The 15712-nt window shown below is 38.7% G+C and overlaps 1 protein-coding gene across 9 annotated transcripts in view; it reads left to right on the top strand.

Annotated features, from left to right (window-relative positions):
- ATXN10 (ataxin 10) overlaps window positions 1–15712 on the top strand; it is a 149026-nt gene that overhangs the window by 80309 nt on the left and 53005 nt on the right. For all 9 annotated transcript variants that reach the window (XR_013347030.1, XR_013347024.1, XR_013347025.1 and 6 more), the window contains 2 exons: window positions 4440–4548; window positions 6158–6327. Coding sequence is in view for 5 of the 9 variants with exons in the window: in XM_077825509.1 (XP_077681635.1) it covers window positions 4440–4548; window positions 6158–6327 (279 nt within the window). In the remaining 4 variants the exon portion in view is untranslated. The remainder of the gene's footprint in view (window positions 1–4439; window positions 4549–6157; window positions 6328–15712) is intronic.

The following is a 15712-nucleotide window of genomic DNA, read 5'->3' as shown; positions in this document are numbered from 1 at the left end:
CTTGTGCTGAGTAGGGAGGAGTGTCCAAGAGGGTCTCTTCCTCCTTGTCATGCCCCATGGGGTATGCTAAGGAGGCCTTTGCCATCTTCAGGTAGAGATCTCTGCTAATCTAGTTTTTCCGCATTCGTTTGTGGGGGATTTTGCTTTCATCTTTCCATCCCATTGTATACAAGTAGGAAGGCACAGCTCTAACCCTGTCTCCAGAAGTACAGACAGCAATTACCCCCATGGCTGTAATACCCCTTGACAATCATAGGTAATTAATATAAAACGCACCTATCACAGGGAGAACCAATACCTCCTCCGTCTTACGCTTTCTCACTCTATGTTGCTCATGGAATGTCAATTGGTATTGCCCTCAGATCTGGGTGTCTCTGACCTTCAGGTAGCTTTTAATGCTTTTTTAATACAAATACCTGAAAAACCCTTTATCCTATGAAGATTGGAAAAAATGTATTTACCAAGCCTACATTTAGCAAAATACTTTGTAACTACTGATGCTTTCTTGAGTTCTCAGGTATATGACATCCCATGGTACAATTATCTTTAACTCACTGACTTCAGTTACTTCTACTCACAAAAAAGGAATAATCATGTTTAAAAAGACTAAAAACCTAAACTTAGAAATTACACACTTTTTTTTACAAGTCATAACCAGCTTCTTTCCAGCAGGAGGAGCACCGTACTATGTCAGAAATGTTGGTTTCCAATATAATAGTGTAGATGGAAGAGAGAAGTACCTTGTAATTAAAACAATGCTACTACAACCTAATTTATTTTTAAAAAAATCTTTAAGAACAAGCTTCTGTGATAAATCTAGTTTGAAATGCAAATGAAAAAAATCATGCCTTTGTACGTTACTATTAAACTGTATTGTAGCTGTCTGAAACTTGTGTTAGAATATTTACAAGTGTTCAAGAACTCAAGATATACTAAGCGTATCGTGTTATATGTGGGAAACCTGCTTTTATAAGGCTCTCAGAAATACCTCAGTGAGAAAGTGGTAGTTGAGTGGGTAGCAAAACTGAGAATGGGAGAGAGGTACCCTACAGTATGTCCATGGACAATAGTCTTTCTCATCTATCCAAGGAGAATTTTTGAAGTTCGACTAAAAAGTCCTTTTAGATAAGTGAAAGAACTTGACTACTACTAGAAAAGATGGCAACTTGAAACTAAATTAAAGGGAAGCATACTGAGAGATTTCCGTCAACTTTTTTCCTATTCAAGTAGGCTGTGTTTTCTGTTATTAAAAATACATGCTTGCTTTTTACAGTAAAAAGACCCCTGCTCAGCTTTCAGGCGAAGTCGACCAGCAGTCTCAAAGCTGTCCTAGTCGGTTGCCATATCTAGCACTAAAGTTAAGTCCCTCTTGGATGTAAACACAGAAGTCATTATCAGTATTTTTTAATCCCATTATTATTGATCATTTATTGCCCTGGAACTGGAGTTGCAAATAAAAGAAGAGGATTGGCAAGAATAGCTGAAAAATAGTCTTTCCACAGGAGGGAAAAATCCTGATAAATCCATAAATATTGTGCCTTGTTGTTTACGAAGAATAACCAATAGAAATTCAGTCGTCTCAGTATTTTAGTTAATTTTCAAAATATTTAAATTTTTGCCTAAGGATTGTATTATTTTACAAGTAATGGGATTGTGCCTGCAAAGAATCGAATGTAGTATTTTTCTTTAGACATCATGTTCTGCAGACAACATATGTTCTATCCCAAGCCAATCAGAGGTTGATATTATGCAGCTGCTTCATAGCTAACATTAAAATTATTTTATTTGGTACATAAGCTTGTTTTCTAGCATTTCCCCACTTCCATCAGCTTCTGTCCACCAGACCTGAAAAATACCAATTTCCCTCAAATTTGCGTGCCTTATTTTGTTCCTGGCTAGAGAGGATTTTTTTCTGTGTTGGGAAGTTTATTCAAATTCAGAAAATAAGTTTTGGTTTTTTTTAAACCAATCTTTCCTGTTTCAATTTTTTAAAATATTCCCCATTCATTTTGGCTAGTCAGATCTCCAAAATGAGCTGGACTACAAACTCGACGTTTTTGTTTTGTTGGTCTTATAGAGGAGTATCTAGGGTTGTTGTTTTTTTTTCAGGCGGGGAAGGCGTTAATAAGTTATATAAATGTAAACCGGACAAAGATGAAAATATATCTTGTATAAAAATGACATGTTCCTCCTATTGGGCCTTGCTGTAGAAATTGTTTGCCTGAGCCAGAGGATGAAATGGTGCATGGTAGGTGACATGCAGAGTGCAGGATTCTAGGAAGGGATATGTGGGAGACAATGAACCAGGAAAGATATATTTCAAAAGTGCTAATTTCCAAACACCCCTTACTGATCTTGATAAGAACTGTTGGGTACTTGGCAGTTTTGAAGATTAGGCCACTTATTTTTTGATACCTAAATAGGTTCCTAAATCCATAACTGTACATTCCCCCTTTTTTTTCTTCAAATCTTTTACCCATCAAATAAGTACCTCCTCCCCATGCAAAAAAGCAAAATTAACACATGGGTGTGTGGTGCATATTAGGTGGGGCAATAGGGAGACACCTGCCAACCATTGAAACCATCTGAAAAGTTTTGCTTTTGCATACATATACACCAACAACTCGGAGTCAGCCAAACAAAACAGTACCAACAATCTTTGGCGACAAAATATGCCTTAAAAAAGTGGCTTAGAATGAAAGTGTCACAGCTCTCACTAGAGAGTTGCTTGAGCAACACATTATGTATGTTTGTGTGTAATACAATATATTTACACATACAATTGTCTTCAAAAGTACTGTGCTCATAATACTATTTACAGATATATATAGATATTTGTTTGCCCTTCAGTTAAATGGCACATAAGTGTCTATTATGACTACAGATGATACATACATTAGCTGAGAGTTTTTCAGTAAAACTACCGTATCACAGTACAAAATAGGAACGTGGGATGAAAACATTACAAATACTGTCTCTCTCTCTCTCATTGAAATACAGTTGTGATTGCATTTCACTAAACCACATAATTATTCAATGAGTTTGCTTTCACCAGCACAAATCCAATGTACAAAATAGTTTAGGGCTACATTGTGTCTTGGACTACATGCCGATGAAAGGAAGCAATGGGAAATAATTTCCCTTCCATTCCTGCATATGGATCATAAGTCTGGCAGGTAGACAAGCAGGTACTATGTGCCTGTTGACCTGTTGAGCAGGGATGAGTGGGGAATGGACGCAGACCTGGATCTGCCAGCACCGTCAAGCTAGCATAGAGAGACAAGGTGGGTGAGGTAATATCTTTTACTGGACCAACTTCCCTTTTTGAAGGAGACAAGCTTTTGAGCTTACACAGAAATGTGTTAACTGGAAAGCTTCTCTCTCTCACCAACAGAAGTTGTTCCTATAAAAGATATTACCTCACCCACCTGGACTCTCTAATATCCTGGGATTAACACAACTTCAGCAACACTGCAAGCAAGAAAGCACAGTGTGTGTCATAATGTGCCACTGGTATAGGCCAGCAGCAAATTACAGGGTAAGAGGGAAGCAAGGAAGGAATTGTAACTCAGAGATGTGTCTCTGTCATAGTGTCTCCAAGCGGCTACTCCTGGGGTGTTTGTAGCTTATTAATTGTCCTTTACACAGGGCTATGTCTAAAGTCACAGTTTTGTCCTTAGGCATTGCATGGCACACTGAATATTTGTTGTTTTTCTGAGTGATGATTTTTTAATTCTAAGTGCCGTACGATCCACCTAACTAGTGAGAGTCTACACCAAGAAATAGTTTTCTGGTTGAATAAATAATATGCAAATAAGACTCTCTTTTCTATCTAACCAGAATACTGCATTTATAATCCCAAATGCCTGTTTACCCAAGAATAATGTAAATTCTCGCAGCCAAAGTTCATTCAACCACAGAATTATACAGGATTCTTGCGGATAACAAATTGGTGTCTTGCAGGCAGTGTTTGTGTCTTTAAAGTGGGCCACTCGCACTGGGTAAACTCAAAGAAAAAACATTTATACAGAAGTGATTTTCTCAACTTATAATTTTCTGTATTTCTGCTGTTGGAAGATACTGTGTTTTTAATAAAAACTTTATCCCTTACAGCTCTGTTTTGCTTTCTCTGTGATCTTTCATGGAAGTTGTAACACTGTGTTTGACAATAGTCTGTAGAGAGGAAATGATTGTAATTTAATATATTAATTATTATGGCTATTGGGAAGAAGCCCTTGTTTGTTCATATATATTTATAATGAAATATAATCTTTAACAATTTTCAGGGAAAACAATGAAAAACGAGTAAATGGATATGGTGCCATATATTGCTGATAGCTCATGCTTTTCAGCAGACCTTCTGATCTTAGATTCATGTTTATGAACAATAATATATTTTGTGTGTTCATAATTTCAGAAATGCTGCCTTTCTTTTATAGGAAGCAATAGTTACAATTCGACTTCTTGATGTTCTTTGTGAAATGACATCAAACAATGAACAACTGGAACATCTGCAGACTTGTCCTGGTTTGCTTGAGACAGCTGTGGGTAAGTTGTTAAATGCTACCGCTTTCCAACTTCTGCTTGGTTTCAAAACTGTACTGCACCATACATGAAAATGAGTTTTTTCCACAACTCGTGGTAATTATTATTGACCTTTTAATAAAAATAAATAAATAGAGCAGTGAATTATTAATCTACATTTTCAGATGTTTGGTTTGTCTCTGGAAGTTCTGCTGCTGTACTTGTTCAGAGTGCAGTTAGCTCTGTTTCCCCAACAGAGCCTTTATCTGTCTCTCAGCAGTCCTGTTTGTATGGGATGAGTTTGTAAAGGATGACAGCTTCATTTTCTTCTACTGTCTGATTGTGTGTTTGAGTTCCTCTAAAAAGAAAAATAGGACTTCCCATCTATCACTTATTCAGTACCTGAAAGCCAAGATAGAGAATACAATAAAAGTTCTCATTAATCAAATTGTTACTTCAAAGTTCAGTTTAAAACAAGCCTCCCCATAAAAGTAAAGATTTTTACACAATAAAAAGAAGCCAGGCCAATGAGGAGAGACCCTCGCCTCAGGGAAAAGGGAGAAAGTGGTGTGCAAGTGATGATTTCTACTCCCAAAACTCTTTGCTTCAGCTGAATCTGATGTTGCTGCACACAGCCTTCTACACAGCTCATAAAGGTCTCATGTCAGTTTAAGGAAATCATTCATTCAACATATTACTTTGAACTTGTAGACTGAAGCTACTCAGCTTATATACACTGAGATATTCTAAATGTCCTTTGGGAAGAGGATTGCTAGTGTGCTCTGCTCCTACGCTTAGCTACAGCTAACCTTTCTGATTAAATTCAAATACATAATTTACTACTTCCATTAAGTAAGGGCACTTAGATACACTTACATCTATGTATGTCTTGAAGAATCACAAAATATTCACTTGTAGTTCCTTAACAAATGCTTAACTATTTCAGCACAGAAGGAGAATTACAAGGAGTTGGAGATCCATACAGCAGTTTCACCAGTTAATGTGCCAATACTTGTTTCACTAGCAGCTTTCTGTCTGTTTTTTCTGTGCAGCTATCTCCAGATTAATTAAACACAGCTGCAGACTAGAACATTGCAACCATGTGTGATGTATTATAGTTCTATTGGCTAGCAGTGCCTGAGGACTACAGCAATGGATTCTGTTCTCCAATTTGTTTGTTAGCCTAAGAATAACTATGTTAACTTGACTGTTCAGTGTTTTTTGTTAGCAGTAGTTTGAGGCAAAACCTCAACGTTCCAGAGAAGTCTCTGCTTTGAAAGAATTGAAAACTGAGCACGACGAAGGCATAGCATCAAGAAGAGTGTCCGAATCATCAACCACCGATGGCTCTGATGCCTGTGTGTGTGGAAAATTGGACTCATCATTAAGACTCTGTGTCTGAACTACAAAATCAAATAAGTGGGAAAAGCTTCAGGGCTGTCTCACCCTAATCCTGGCACAAAAATTAATAAACAAACAAACAAAATTGGCAAACTGATGTTCTTCCAACATTCTTGAAAAATCTAGAATTATATAGAAATGATAGTGTTGTGAAAATAGCACCGCGCTATGAAAAGCAGTGATGTTCCCAATATGGTAATGTATTAAAATGTCTGTTTGCTTCCTTATGTAGATACTTTGCAGCTAACCCACCTGGCTGGGAAACAGACTACAAATATCTTCACTGCCACACATTCTATGACAGGGGAGGGAGAAATTTCACATCCAGCTGTGGGTTTTAAATCACACCTCATTCGTTTGATTGGAAATCTGTGTTACAAGAATAAGGAAAACCAAGACAAGGTAGGATTGTTTCCATGTAGTCTCTTGCATGATCAGCTACACACGTGAGTTTGGTTTATGACTAAATAATATAGTTAATCTACAGTAGAGGTTAACATTTGTATTAGGAGGGCAGAAGTAGAAATAAATGTTGCTGGACTTCTTCAGAATTATGAAAGAAATCCACATCACGTAATTACCATAATAATTGGCTTTATTTTGTGTGTGTGTTTAACATGTTCAGTTTTATCTGTGCTTTCTGTCCATCTCTCTCACTCAAAGCCCATGTTTTGTTCTTCCTGCCCCGTTCACATCTGACTATAGTTCTTAAAAAGCTTCTGGAAGTTAAAACCCAGCTGATTTTTAAAAAAACAAACAAAAATCAAGTTTAGTTGGCCTCGCTATTGCCTCTCTCTCTCCCCTAAAACTTTCTTCCATTTTTGCAAGTCTGCATACCGCCTCACGTTGAATCCTCTGACTCTATTGAGGAGCCAGTCCCATATAGGGAAAATTAGCTTTTCTTTCTGGAGTGAGAACAATGAAAAGAAAGTGAGATGGCAGCTGCCTACTCTTAATAATTAAATCCTTTCCTGAGTGTTGCATAAGAAGTGATGTTTCATCCAGATGTGAACCTGCTTTTCTTGCTGCAGGCAAGTAGGCCTTCCATGAAAAATATTGTAATGTTTAAATGCGTTATGTTGTAAACCTTTCCAGAATTGGACAGATTGCACCATAAGATAAATTAATCAAAGGGCTCCTAACACATAATGTTCCTCCACAACACTTTTCAAGATCTCTTGGTCCTACATATGCCTGTCACAACACAGGAGATGTGCTGAAAAGTGTGTAGTAGGGAATATTAATCATCGTAGGAATGGAGATATGTCTGCAAGTTTTGCATCTATTATGGAAGGGGCTGGTGCTGCTTTAAGTTGGTGCGTCTTCATTTGTGGGGAACTTGCTTCTGAAGACACATTTTCTGATGACGAGCTTGGTGTCGTGGTAGCCTTCCCTCTAGCTCATGAGGGCTAGAGGTAACTGTTTCTTAGGGTCAGATGGACGGTTTGAGTAAATTCAGGATTGTTTTCTTTATTTCAATATTGTCTTAGATAAAGTTAAAGGGTGTGGGTGACAATTTCCAGAAAAGTAATAGATGGGATAGAAAATAAAAAGCATGGGATAATAGCTAGCTCAAATGACTAGTAAAGGAATATAGAGCATTTTACATCTATCAGCAACTCAAATCAGGCCTATGCTAGCAGGGACTATAGCTATTATCTGACCGCTCGTGAGCGTTCCATGTGAGATGAGCTAATCTAATTCCACATTGCCAAGTAGAGTCTGTGTAGTGTTACTTGGGCTGTTTGTATCTGGTCCTCCACTCCTTATTTTGTGGTCACAGTCTCAGGTTTTGCCACCTGTGGAGGAGGATTTCTTTAACAGTATAGTTTTTTCATTGGAACAGTCTGTTATGCTGTTTGGATGGAAGTAATATCAAGTACACTGAACAACTAAATATCAAAGGCAGTTTCCTTGGGAATGCCTGTACTTCCAACTTCAAAATGCCTGTACTTCCATTGCCAGTTTGAGGAGACATATATATGCATTAGCTCTCGTTGCTAAATGGTAGTTTGTCTTAAGCCCTGTGTATGGCCAGTGCAGTTGCACTGCTCCAGGAATAAGACTGAGTGGATTGTGACTCAAGTCAGAATCTACCTCGCCATTTCCTCTTACTCTATGGGAGACAGACCTTTCACCAGTACCTATACCTGGCACGGACTACATCTCCCAGTGTGCTCTTGCAGCTCTGCTGTCTGGTGCATTGGAGGCAGAGCTGAAGCAATGCCCATCTACACAGGCTGGGAGGGAGGCTGGTAGTGACTCTGCAGAAACGGCTTCCTTCACCCATCCTCTCACCTGCTATTCAAGTAGCTAGGACAAGAGATTAAAGATGTGATTTATATTGGCAATGGTGGAAAATTTTGGGACAATGCTTCTGAGTGGAAAAATTAATTACTGCTGTTACTTTGATGCATCTGCATCTGGTATTAAACCCATAGTTTAGTTTTCAGTAAATTTATTTTTCTCCCTCCATTGTGGAGAGAAGCCTGGTGTTAGCCCTGTGGTATCATTATGATGGAAACCTTCCGGGGCTTTCTCTTAGGAGTGCATTGTTTACATCTCTCCTTCTTCATAGTTTATTTTTGCTATTGTGATAAGTTCTTAAGACATAGAAAAAGCAGAGGTTTAAGTTGTAAAATGAGATGTGATTATTAAAGCAGGTTGTTGCCAGGCTAGCCACCCTAATTATATTTTTTCTGAAGCTGCATAGGTGAAGTGTTGTAAGAAAAGAGTCTCAGACCAAATTTCCAGTTCAGGTACAAAAAATATGGTTGTGCAGGATATCACTGAATATGAGTTTTGACTTATATAACATGTCTGATGTAAATCCGAATGTTTTCACTCAGTGCTGGTAGAGCTTGAGCAGCAACAGACATATGGAAAGTTCAAATCTGTGCAAGGAGTGAAAACTCCTTTTTACCTAAACAGTCTGGTGGGGCTCACCACCCTCTTAGCTCCTGCTTCAGAGAGGGGAAGCAGTCAGGAACTGCCACATCTAGGACACCAAGGGGCATGCTGAGCCAGGTGGGCCACTTGTCTCCACCCCTGGGACAGGCATGGAACTCTCTCAGGAGGGGAACCTGCCAAGAGCCACCTTAAAACACCTTAGGTGTGTTTGTGGGGGAAGGGGGGAAGGGAGGAGTTGTGTTTTTGCTTTGTGTTTTGTGTCTCACAGAATGCGACTGGGTGCCTCCCTTAGTTGGGAGGTTGTGAGGAAGGAAGGGGAGTACTTGAGCAGAGCAAGGGCTGTAAGAGATGTTTGATAGGCAGGTTGGACATGCAGGAGGCAAGTCTGTTCTGCAAAGAGAAAACTGAGAAGAAATTATTTATTTTCTTCTTTCGTTCGTTCTTATTATGCAGTGTCTGGGGCAGCGGCTGTCCTCTGTGATTATATAGTGCCTAACACAATGGAGCCCCAGCCTTTCACCCCAACTACCTGTTCAGTAGAAGGTTAGATTTTTGTTTCACTCCAGCTGTCTGCATTGTAGCACAGAAGAGAACTGCCAAGTTCAGCTGTTGCTTATAACTAGAAAATTCTCTGTATCCTGAGTTGAAACTTTCTTGACAAAAGAATATGATACTGAGGAAAGTTACTCTCTAGAAACTAAAGTCTTATGTTCAGCAAAGGAAAAAGTACATCATGGATAGCAACTATTTATCTTCATCGACATTACCCAGCCCGTTTTCAGGGACATCATCTAAAGAACGTCATGTAGTTCATTTTCCATCTCCCATTAATTCTTTCTTCTCTATTAAGAGTGCAGTTTTTTGTGGTGTGAACACCATTGTGTTCTCTTTTTCTTTGCTAAAATATATTCATTTTGAATGGGGGAATCTGTATCTCGTATGGAGTTTCTGTTTGGGAATTCCAAGAAGCCATTGACAATGAGTATAAGCAGTATGTCAATATTGCAACAAGTCAAAAATGTTTCTCATTTTTAAGTAAAAATGTTCTGACCAGCTCTAATCAGTATGCAGCTTTTGACTAATAAAACAAAACATAATTACAAATGTGCATTTAAGATGATGCCTTAGATGTAGATATTGCTACCATAACTTTCTTCCCTCTGCAGAGTACATGGCCAGTAGTCCTTACTGCTGGAATTCTTATGCTCTTCGTAGACACATGGAAATAACCATAAGAATTGTATAAAAGGAGAGTGGTCAGTAAACTTCAGACCCTGACTGCATTCTTAAGTACTTGGCTCTACTGTGATGCAGGCAGGCAGTGAGATTTCTTGGGCAGGAAAATGGCTTGACTCAAAACAATTTTATTCTTTAGGCAAGGAAAAAAAGTCTTGATTACCAAAAGCATTTGGCATCAATGCCAGGCACATGCCTACCTGCATGGGATTGCTCTAATTTTACAAATCTATCCATAGAAAGAAATCAATACTTTTTTTCTTTCAGAGGAAAGATTACTTGAGGAACGTAGGCTCTGAGTTTTGAGATGCATGTCATTTCACAGGTTTCAGACTAGCAGCCATGTTAGTCTGTATCCGCAAAAAGAAAAGGAGGACTTGTGGCACCTTAGAGACTAACAAATTTATTTGAGCATAAGCTTTCGTGAGCTACAGCTCACTTCATCGGATGCAGTTTTACAGTTTCATAGATTCATAGATATTTAGGTCAGAAGGGACCATTATGATCATCTAGTCTGACCTCCTGCACAACGCAGGCCACAGAATTTCACCCACCACTCCTACAAAAAAAAAACCTCACACCTATATCTGTGCTATTGAAGTCCTCAAATTGTAGTTTAAAGACCTCAAGGAGCAGAGAATCCTCCAGCAAGTGACCCGTGCCCCATGCTACAGAGGAAGGCGAAAAACCTCCAGGGCCTCTTCCAATCTGCCCTGGAGGAAAATTCCTTCCCGACCCCAAATATGGCGATCAGCTAAACCCTGAGCATATGGGCAAGATTCATCAGCCAGATACTACAGAAAATTCTTTCCCAGGTAACTTGGATCTTACCCCATCTAAAACCCATCACAGGCCATTGGGCCTATTTACCATGAATATTTAATTACCAAAACCATGTTATCCCATCATACCATCTCCTCCATAAACTTATCGAGTTTAATCTTAAAGCAAGATAGATCTTTTGCCCCCACTACTTCCCTCGGAAGGCTATTCCAAAACTTCACTCCTCTGATGGTTAGAAACCTTCGTCTAATTTCTAATCTAAATTTCCTAGTGGCCAGTTTATATCCATTTGTTCTTGTGTCCACATTGGTACTGAGTTTAAATAATTCCTCTCCCTCTCTGGTATTTATCCCTCTGATATATTTATAGAGAGCAATCATATCTCCCTTCAGCCTTCTTTTAGTTAGGCTAAACAAGCCAAGCTCCCTGAGTCTCCTTTCATAAGACAAGTTTTCCATTCCTCGGATCATCCTAGTAGCCCTTCTCTGTACCTGTTCCAGTTTGAATTCATCCTTCTTAAACATGGGAGACCAGAACTGCACACAGTACTCCAGGTGAGGTCTCACCAGTGCCTTATATAACGGTACTAAAACCTCCTTTTCCCTACTGGAAATACCTCTCCTGATGCATCCCAAGACGACATTAGCTTTTTTCACAGCCATATCACATTGGCAGCTCATAGTCATTCACAGTTTTACATTTACATTTTACAATTATATCTGACAATAACGCTTCCCTAAATTTAACTTCTCCGTTGATTTAGAGTAGAGGAAGAGTCGTCTTGTGTGGGTAGAAAATATACTTCAGGTGCATCTTTTGTAAGGTGTAAACTTAAAAACAAATAAAATATTGTCTGTTTTGTCTAATAAATTAGTTTAATTTTTTTGAGAAGTCTACCTGGCTGATTTGAAGGCTGTTCCACCTGAAAATATGAGCAAGATCTGACTAGTTTAGAATTCCTTTTTCGTAATGTAATCCTGTTTTCTTAAAATGTCAAAATTCGTAAATCAAGCTGTCATCATTAGTCTCCTTTACTTACTGTTCCTGTAACAGTCAAATAAAATTAAATTCCTAAGTAGAAGACACATAACTCCTTGCTTAGTTTTTTTTAATTATATGTTATAATTTTTTACTCTCAAGTATTCTGAGTTATCAGAAATAACTCTTAGCTGGGTTAACTGCCTCTGTCTCTCAACAGTCTGTATTATGTAAAAGAGGCAGTGTATGCATTCTCTATTGTGTGGAGTTCAGTTCATTTAACTGAATACGCGCTTGGGCTAGGCCATGCAATTGTCTGTAAAGGAAGGTACACAAGGTGTTAAAATGACATTGATTTAATTATATATGACAATATTTGAGAGAGAGAGAAATCGACATTATTTTATTGATGTTTCTAAAGGAAAAAATGATACTGCGATGGATATTGAAATCCCGGTTAAAATTACCCACATAGCGTTACACCAGCACAGAATTGTTAGTGCTGCTACTTTTTCACAATGTCATGGTATTTCATTCTTATGGCCTGTCATAAATATAAAGGGAAGGGTAAACCCCTTTAAAATCCCTCCTGGCCAGAGGAAAAATACTCTCACCTGTAAAGGGTTAAGGAGCTAGGATAACCTCGCTGGCACCTGACCAAAATGACCAATGAGGAGACAAGATACTTTCAAAAGCTGGGGAGAGGGAAAAACAAAGGGTCTGTCTGTGTGATGCTTTTGCCGGGGACAGAACAGGAATGGAGCCTTAGAACTTAGTAAGTAATCCAGCTAGATATGCGTTAGATTTTGATTTCTTTAAATGGCTGAGAAATTAAGTTGTGCTGAATAGAATGGGTATTCCTGTCTGTGTGTCTTTTTTGTAACTTAAGGTTTTGCCTAGAGGGATTCTCTATGTTTTGAATCTAATTACCCTGTAAGATATCTACCATCCTGATTTTACAGAGGTGATTCTTTTTGCTTCTATTAAAATTCTTCTTGTAAGACCTGAAAGCTTTTTTCATTGTTCTTCAGATCCAAGGGTTCGGGTCTGGGGTCATGTCAAGGTTCCTCCCCTACTCTGAACTCTAGGGTACAGATGTGGGGACCTGCATGAAAAACCTCCTAAGCTTACCTTTACCAGCTTAGGTCAAAACTTGCCCAAGGTACAAAATATTCCACCCTTTGTCCTTGGATTGGCCGCTACCACCACCAAACTAATACTGGTTACTGGGGAAGAGCTGTTTGGACACGTCTTTCCCCCCAAAATACTTCCCAAAACCTTGCACCCCACTTCCTGGACAAGGTTTGGTAAAAAGCCTCACCAATTTGCCTAGGTGACTACAGACCCAGACCCTTGGATCTTAAGAACAATGAACAATCCTCCCAACACTTGCACCCCCCCTTTCCTGGGAAATGTTGGATAAAAAGCCTCACCAATTTGCATAGGTGACCACAGACCCAAACCCTTGGATCTGAGAACAATGAAAAAGCATTCAGTTTTCTTACAAGAAGACTTTTAATAAAAATAGAAGTAAATAGAAATAAAGAAATCCCCCCTGTAAAATCAGGATGGTAGATACCTTACAGGGTAATTAGATTCAAAACATAGAGAACCCCTCTAGGTAAAACCTTACGTTACAAAAAAGATACACAGACAGAAATAGTTATTCTATTCAGCACAGTTCTTTTCTCAGCCATTTAAAGAAATCATAATCTAACACATACCTAGCTAGATTACTTACTAAAAGTTCTAAGACTCCATTCCTGGTCTATCCCCGGCAAAGACAGAATATAGACAGACACACAGACCCTTTGTTTCTCTCCCTCCTCCCAGCTTTTGAAAGTATCTTGTCTCCTCATTGGTCATTTTGGTCAGGTGCCAGCGAGGTTACCTTTAGCTTCTTAACCCTTTACAGGTGAGAGGAGCTTTCCCCTGGCCAGGAGGGATTTCAAAGGGGTTTACCCTTCTCTTTATATTTATGACAGGTCACCTATGCAAATTGGTGAGGATTTTTACCAAACCTTCCCCAGGAAGTGGAGTGCAAGGGTTGGGAGGCTTTTGGGGGGAAAGACGTTTCCAAACAACACTTTCCTAATAAATAAACCCAGATAAACGTTTGGTGGTGGCAGTGGAAGTCCAAGGGCAAAGGGTAAAATAGTTTGTACCTTGGGGAAGTTTTAACCTAAGCTGGTAAAAGTAAGCTTAGGAGGTTTTCGTGCAGGTCCCCACGTCTGTACCCTAGACTTCAGAGTGGGGAAGGAACCTTGACATGGCCTGACTGTCAGAAGTGCAAAATTCTTACTGAAGTTGGACTTTGAGTACATCTATTATTACTATTTAAGTAGATCTATTATCTATTTACTTTTAGTAGATTTATTTATTATTTATTAAAATAGCCTATTTTAAGCTTCTAATATATAATAGATACAGAGGGTTTCTAGTACCTCTTTTTAAACACATTTGTTCAAATTCTTTCTCAGTATTGCTGGTGGCAGGATCACCATACGTGGAAGAATGTGTGCCTTTTTTGATCACATACTTTCCAGCTCAGTTCTTAGCTTGTAGTAGAATTTCTTTGCAGTTTTACTGGTGTCAGATACCACTGATGTACTGTTTTTGTATAGATTTTCCACTATTGCAACAGTGAGGATTTCATTTTAGTTTTGCATATTGTTTTCCATAGTTTTAACCTCAGTATGAACTTCAGTTCCCTCTCCTCTTTCCCCCCAACCAACATCCCAGGCACTATTTTCTTAAAGTTACATCAGACTTTACAATGAGCTGATCTTATAATATTGTGCATTTTGCATAGAATCCTTTTGGACATAGTTTTCTCTTCCTCTCCATTTTCGGTTGCTTAAATGTTTGTTATAGTTGCGTATGAGCTACAGCAGTGGTTCTCAACCAGGGGTACGTAGAGGTCTTCCAAGGGGTACATCAACTCATCTAGATATTTGCCTAGTTTTACAATAAGCTAGCCAAGTCAGTACAAACTATAATTTCATATAGACTATGACTTGTTTATACTGCTCTATAGACTATACACGGAAATGTAAGTACAAGATTTATATTCCAATTGATCTATTTTATAATTATATGGTAAAAATGAGAAAGGAAGCAATTTTTCAGTAATAATGTGCTGTGACACTTTTTTGTATTTTTATGTCCGGTTTTGTAAGCAAGTAGTTTTTAAGTGAAGTGAAACTTGGTGACAGGCAAGACAAATCAGACTCCTGAAAGGGGTACAGTATTCTAGAAAGATTAAAGAGCCTCTGAGCTACAGTGTCAGTCACTTTTGTATCTCTGTTTTCTTGGCTTGGTATAGTAGTTTTGGCCCTCATGAGTTATTAAAGTTTCTAGGTTTCTATTTTATGAGGAACCTAAAGGTTTGTAAATCTAGGTACAAATTAAAAATAATGGAGAATTTCTGTTTTATCAAGTTTCAGGGCTTGAGTCACATAGGTGATTTCCCCCTCCCCTTCCCAGGGACCCCAGCAGTACACTCCCTCAGAATGCACCGCACCAGCTCATTCAGCTCTGCGACCCGGCCCCACTCCTACCTGCTTGCTGTCCCATCCCAGTGGCAGTGCCTCAAATTTAGTGGTGCCCTACACAGCTGCGTATGCCTAAGGACGGCGCAGATTCCAATAATGGAGATAAGGGATAACATGTTCAGCTTTTAAAATATTATCCAAATAAATTGTCTACTTCAGCTGCATACATATTGGGACTTCAGTTCTGCTGGGACTTAAACAACCATTTCTGTTCAGTTGATCCAGAGACTTACTAGGATTGACCAATTGAAAAGAAGGCTGGGAACTGTTAATGTTAATCATTCTTTGAACATTTCTTAATTTAGCAATTGCTAAACAGATGTATT

Source organism: Eretmochelys imbricata, chromosome 1 (assembly GCF_965152235.1).
Source record: "Eretmochelys imbricata isolate rEreImb1 chromosome 1, rEreImb1.hap1, whole genome shotgun sequence".
Taxonomy (NCBI): domain Eukaryota; kingdom Metazoa; phylum Chordata; order Testudines; family Cheloniidae; genus Eretmochelys; species Eretmochelys imbricata.
The sequence above is the reverse complement of the archived record's forward strand: the minus strand, read 5'-3'. Positions and strand labels throughout refer to the sequence as shown.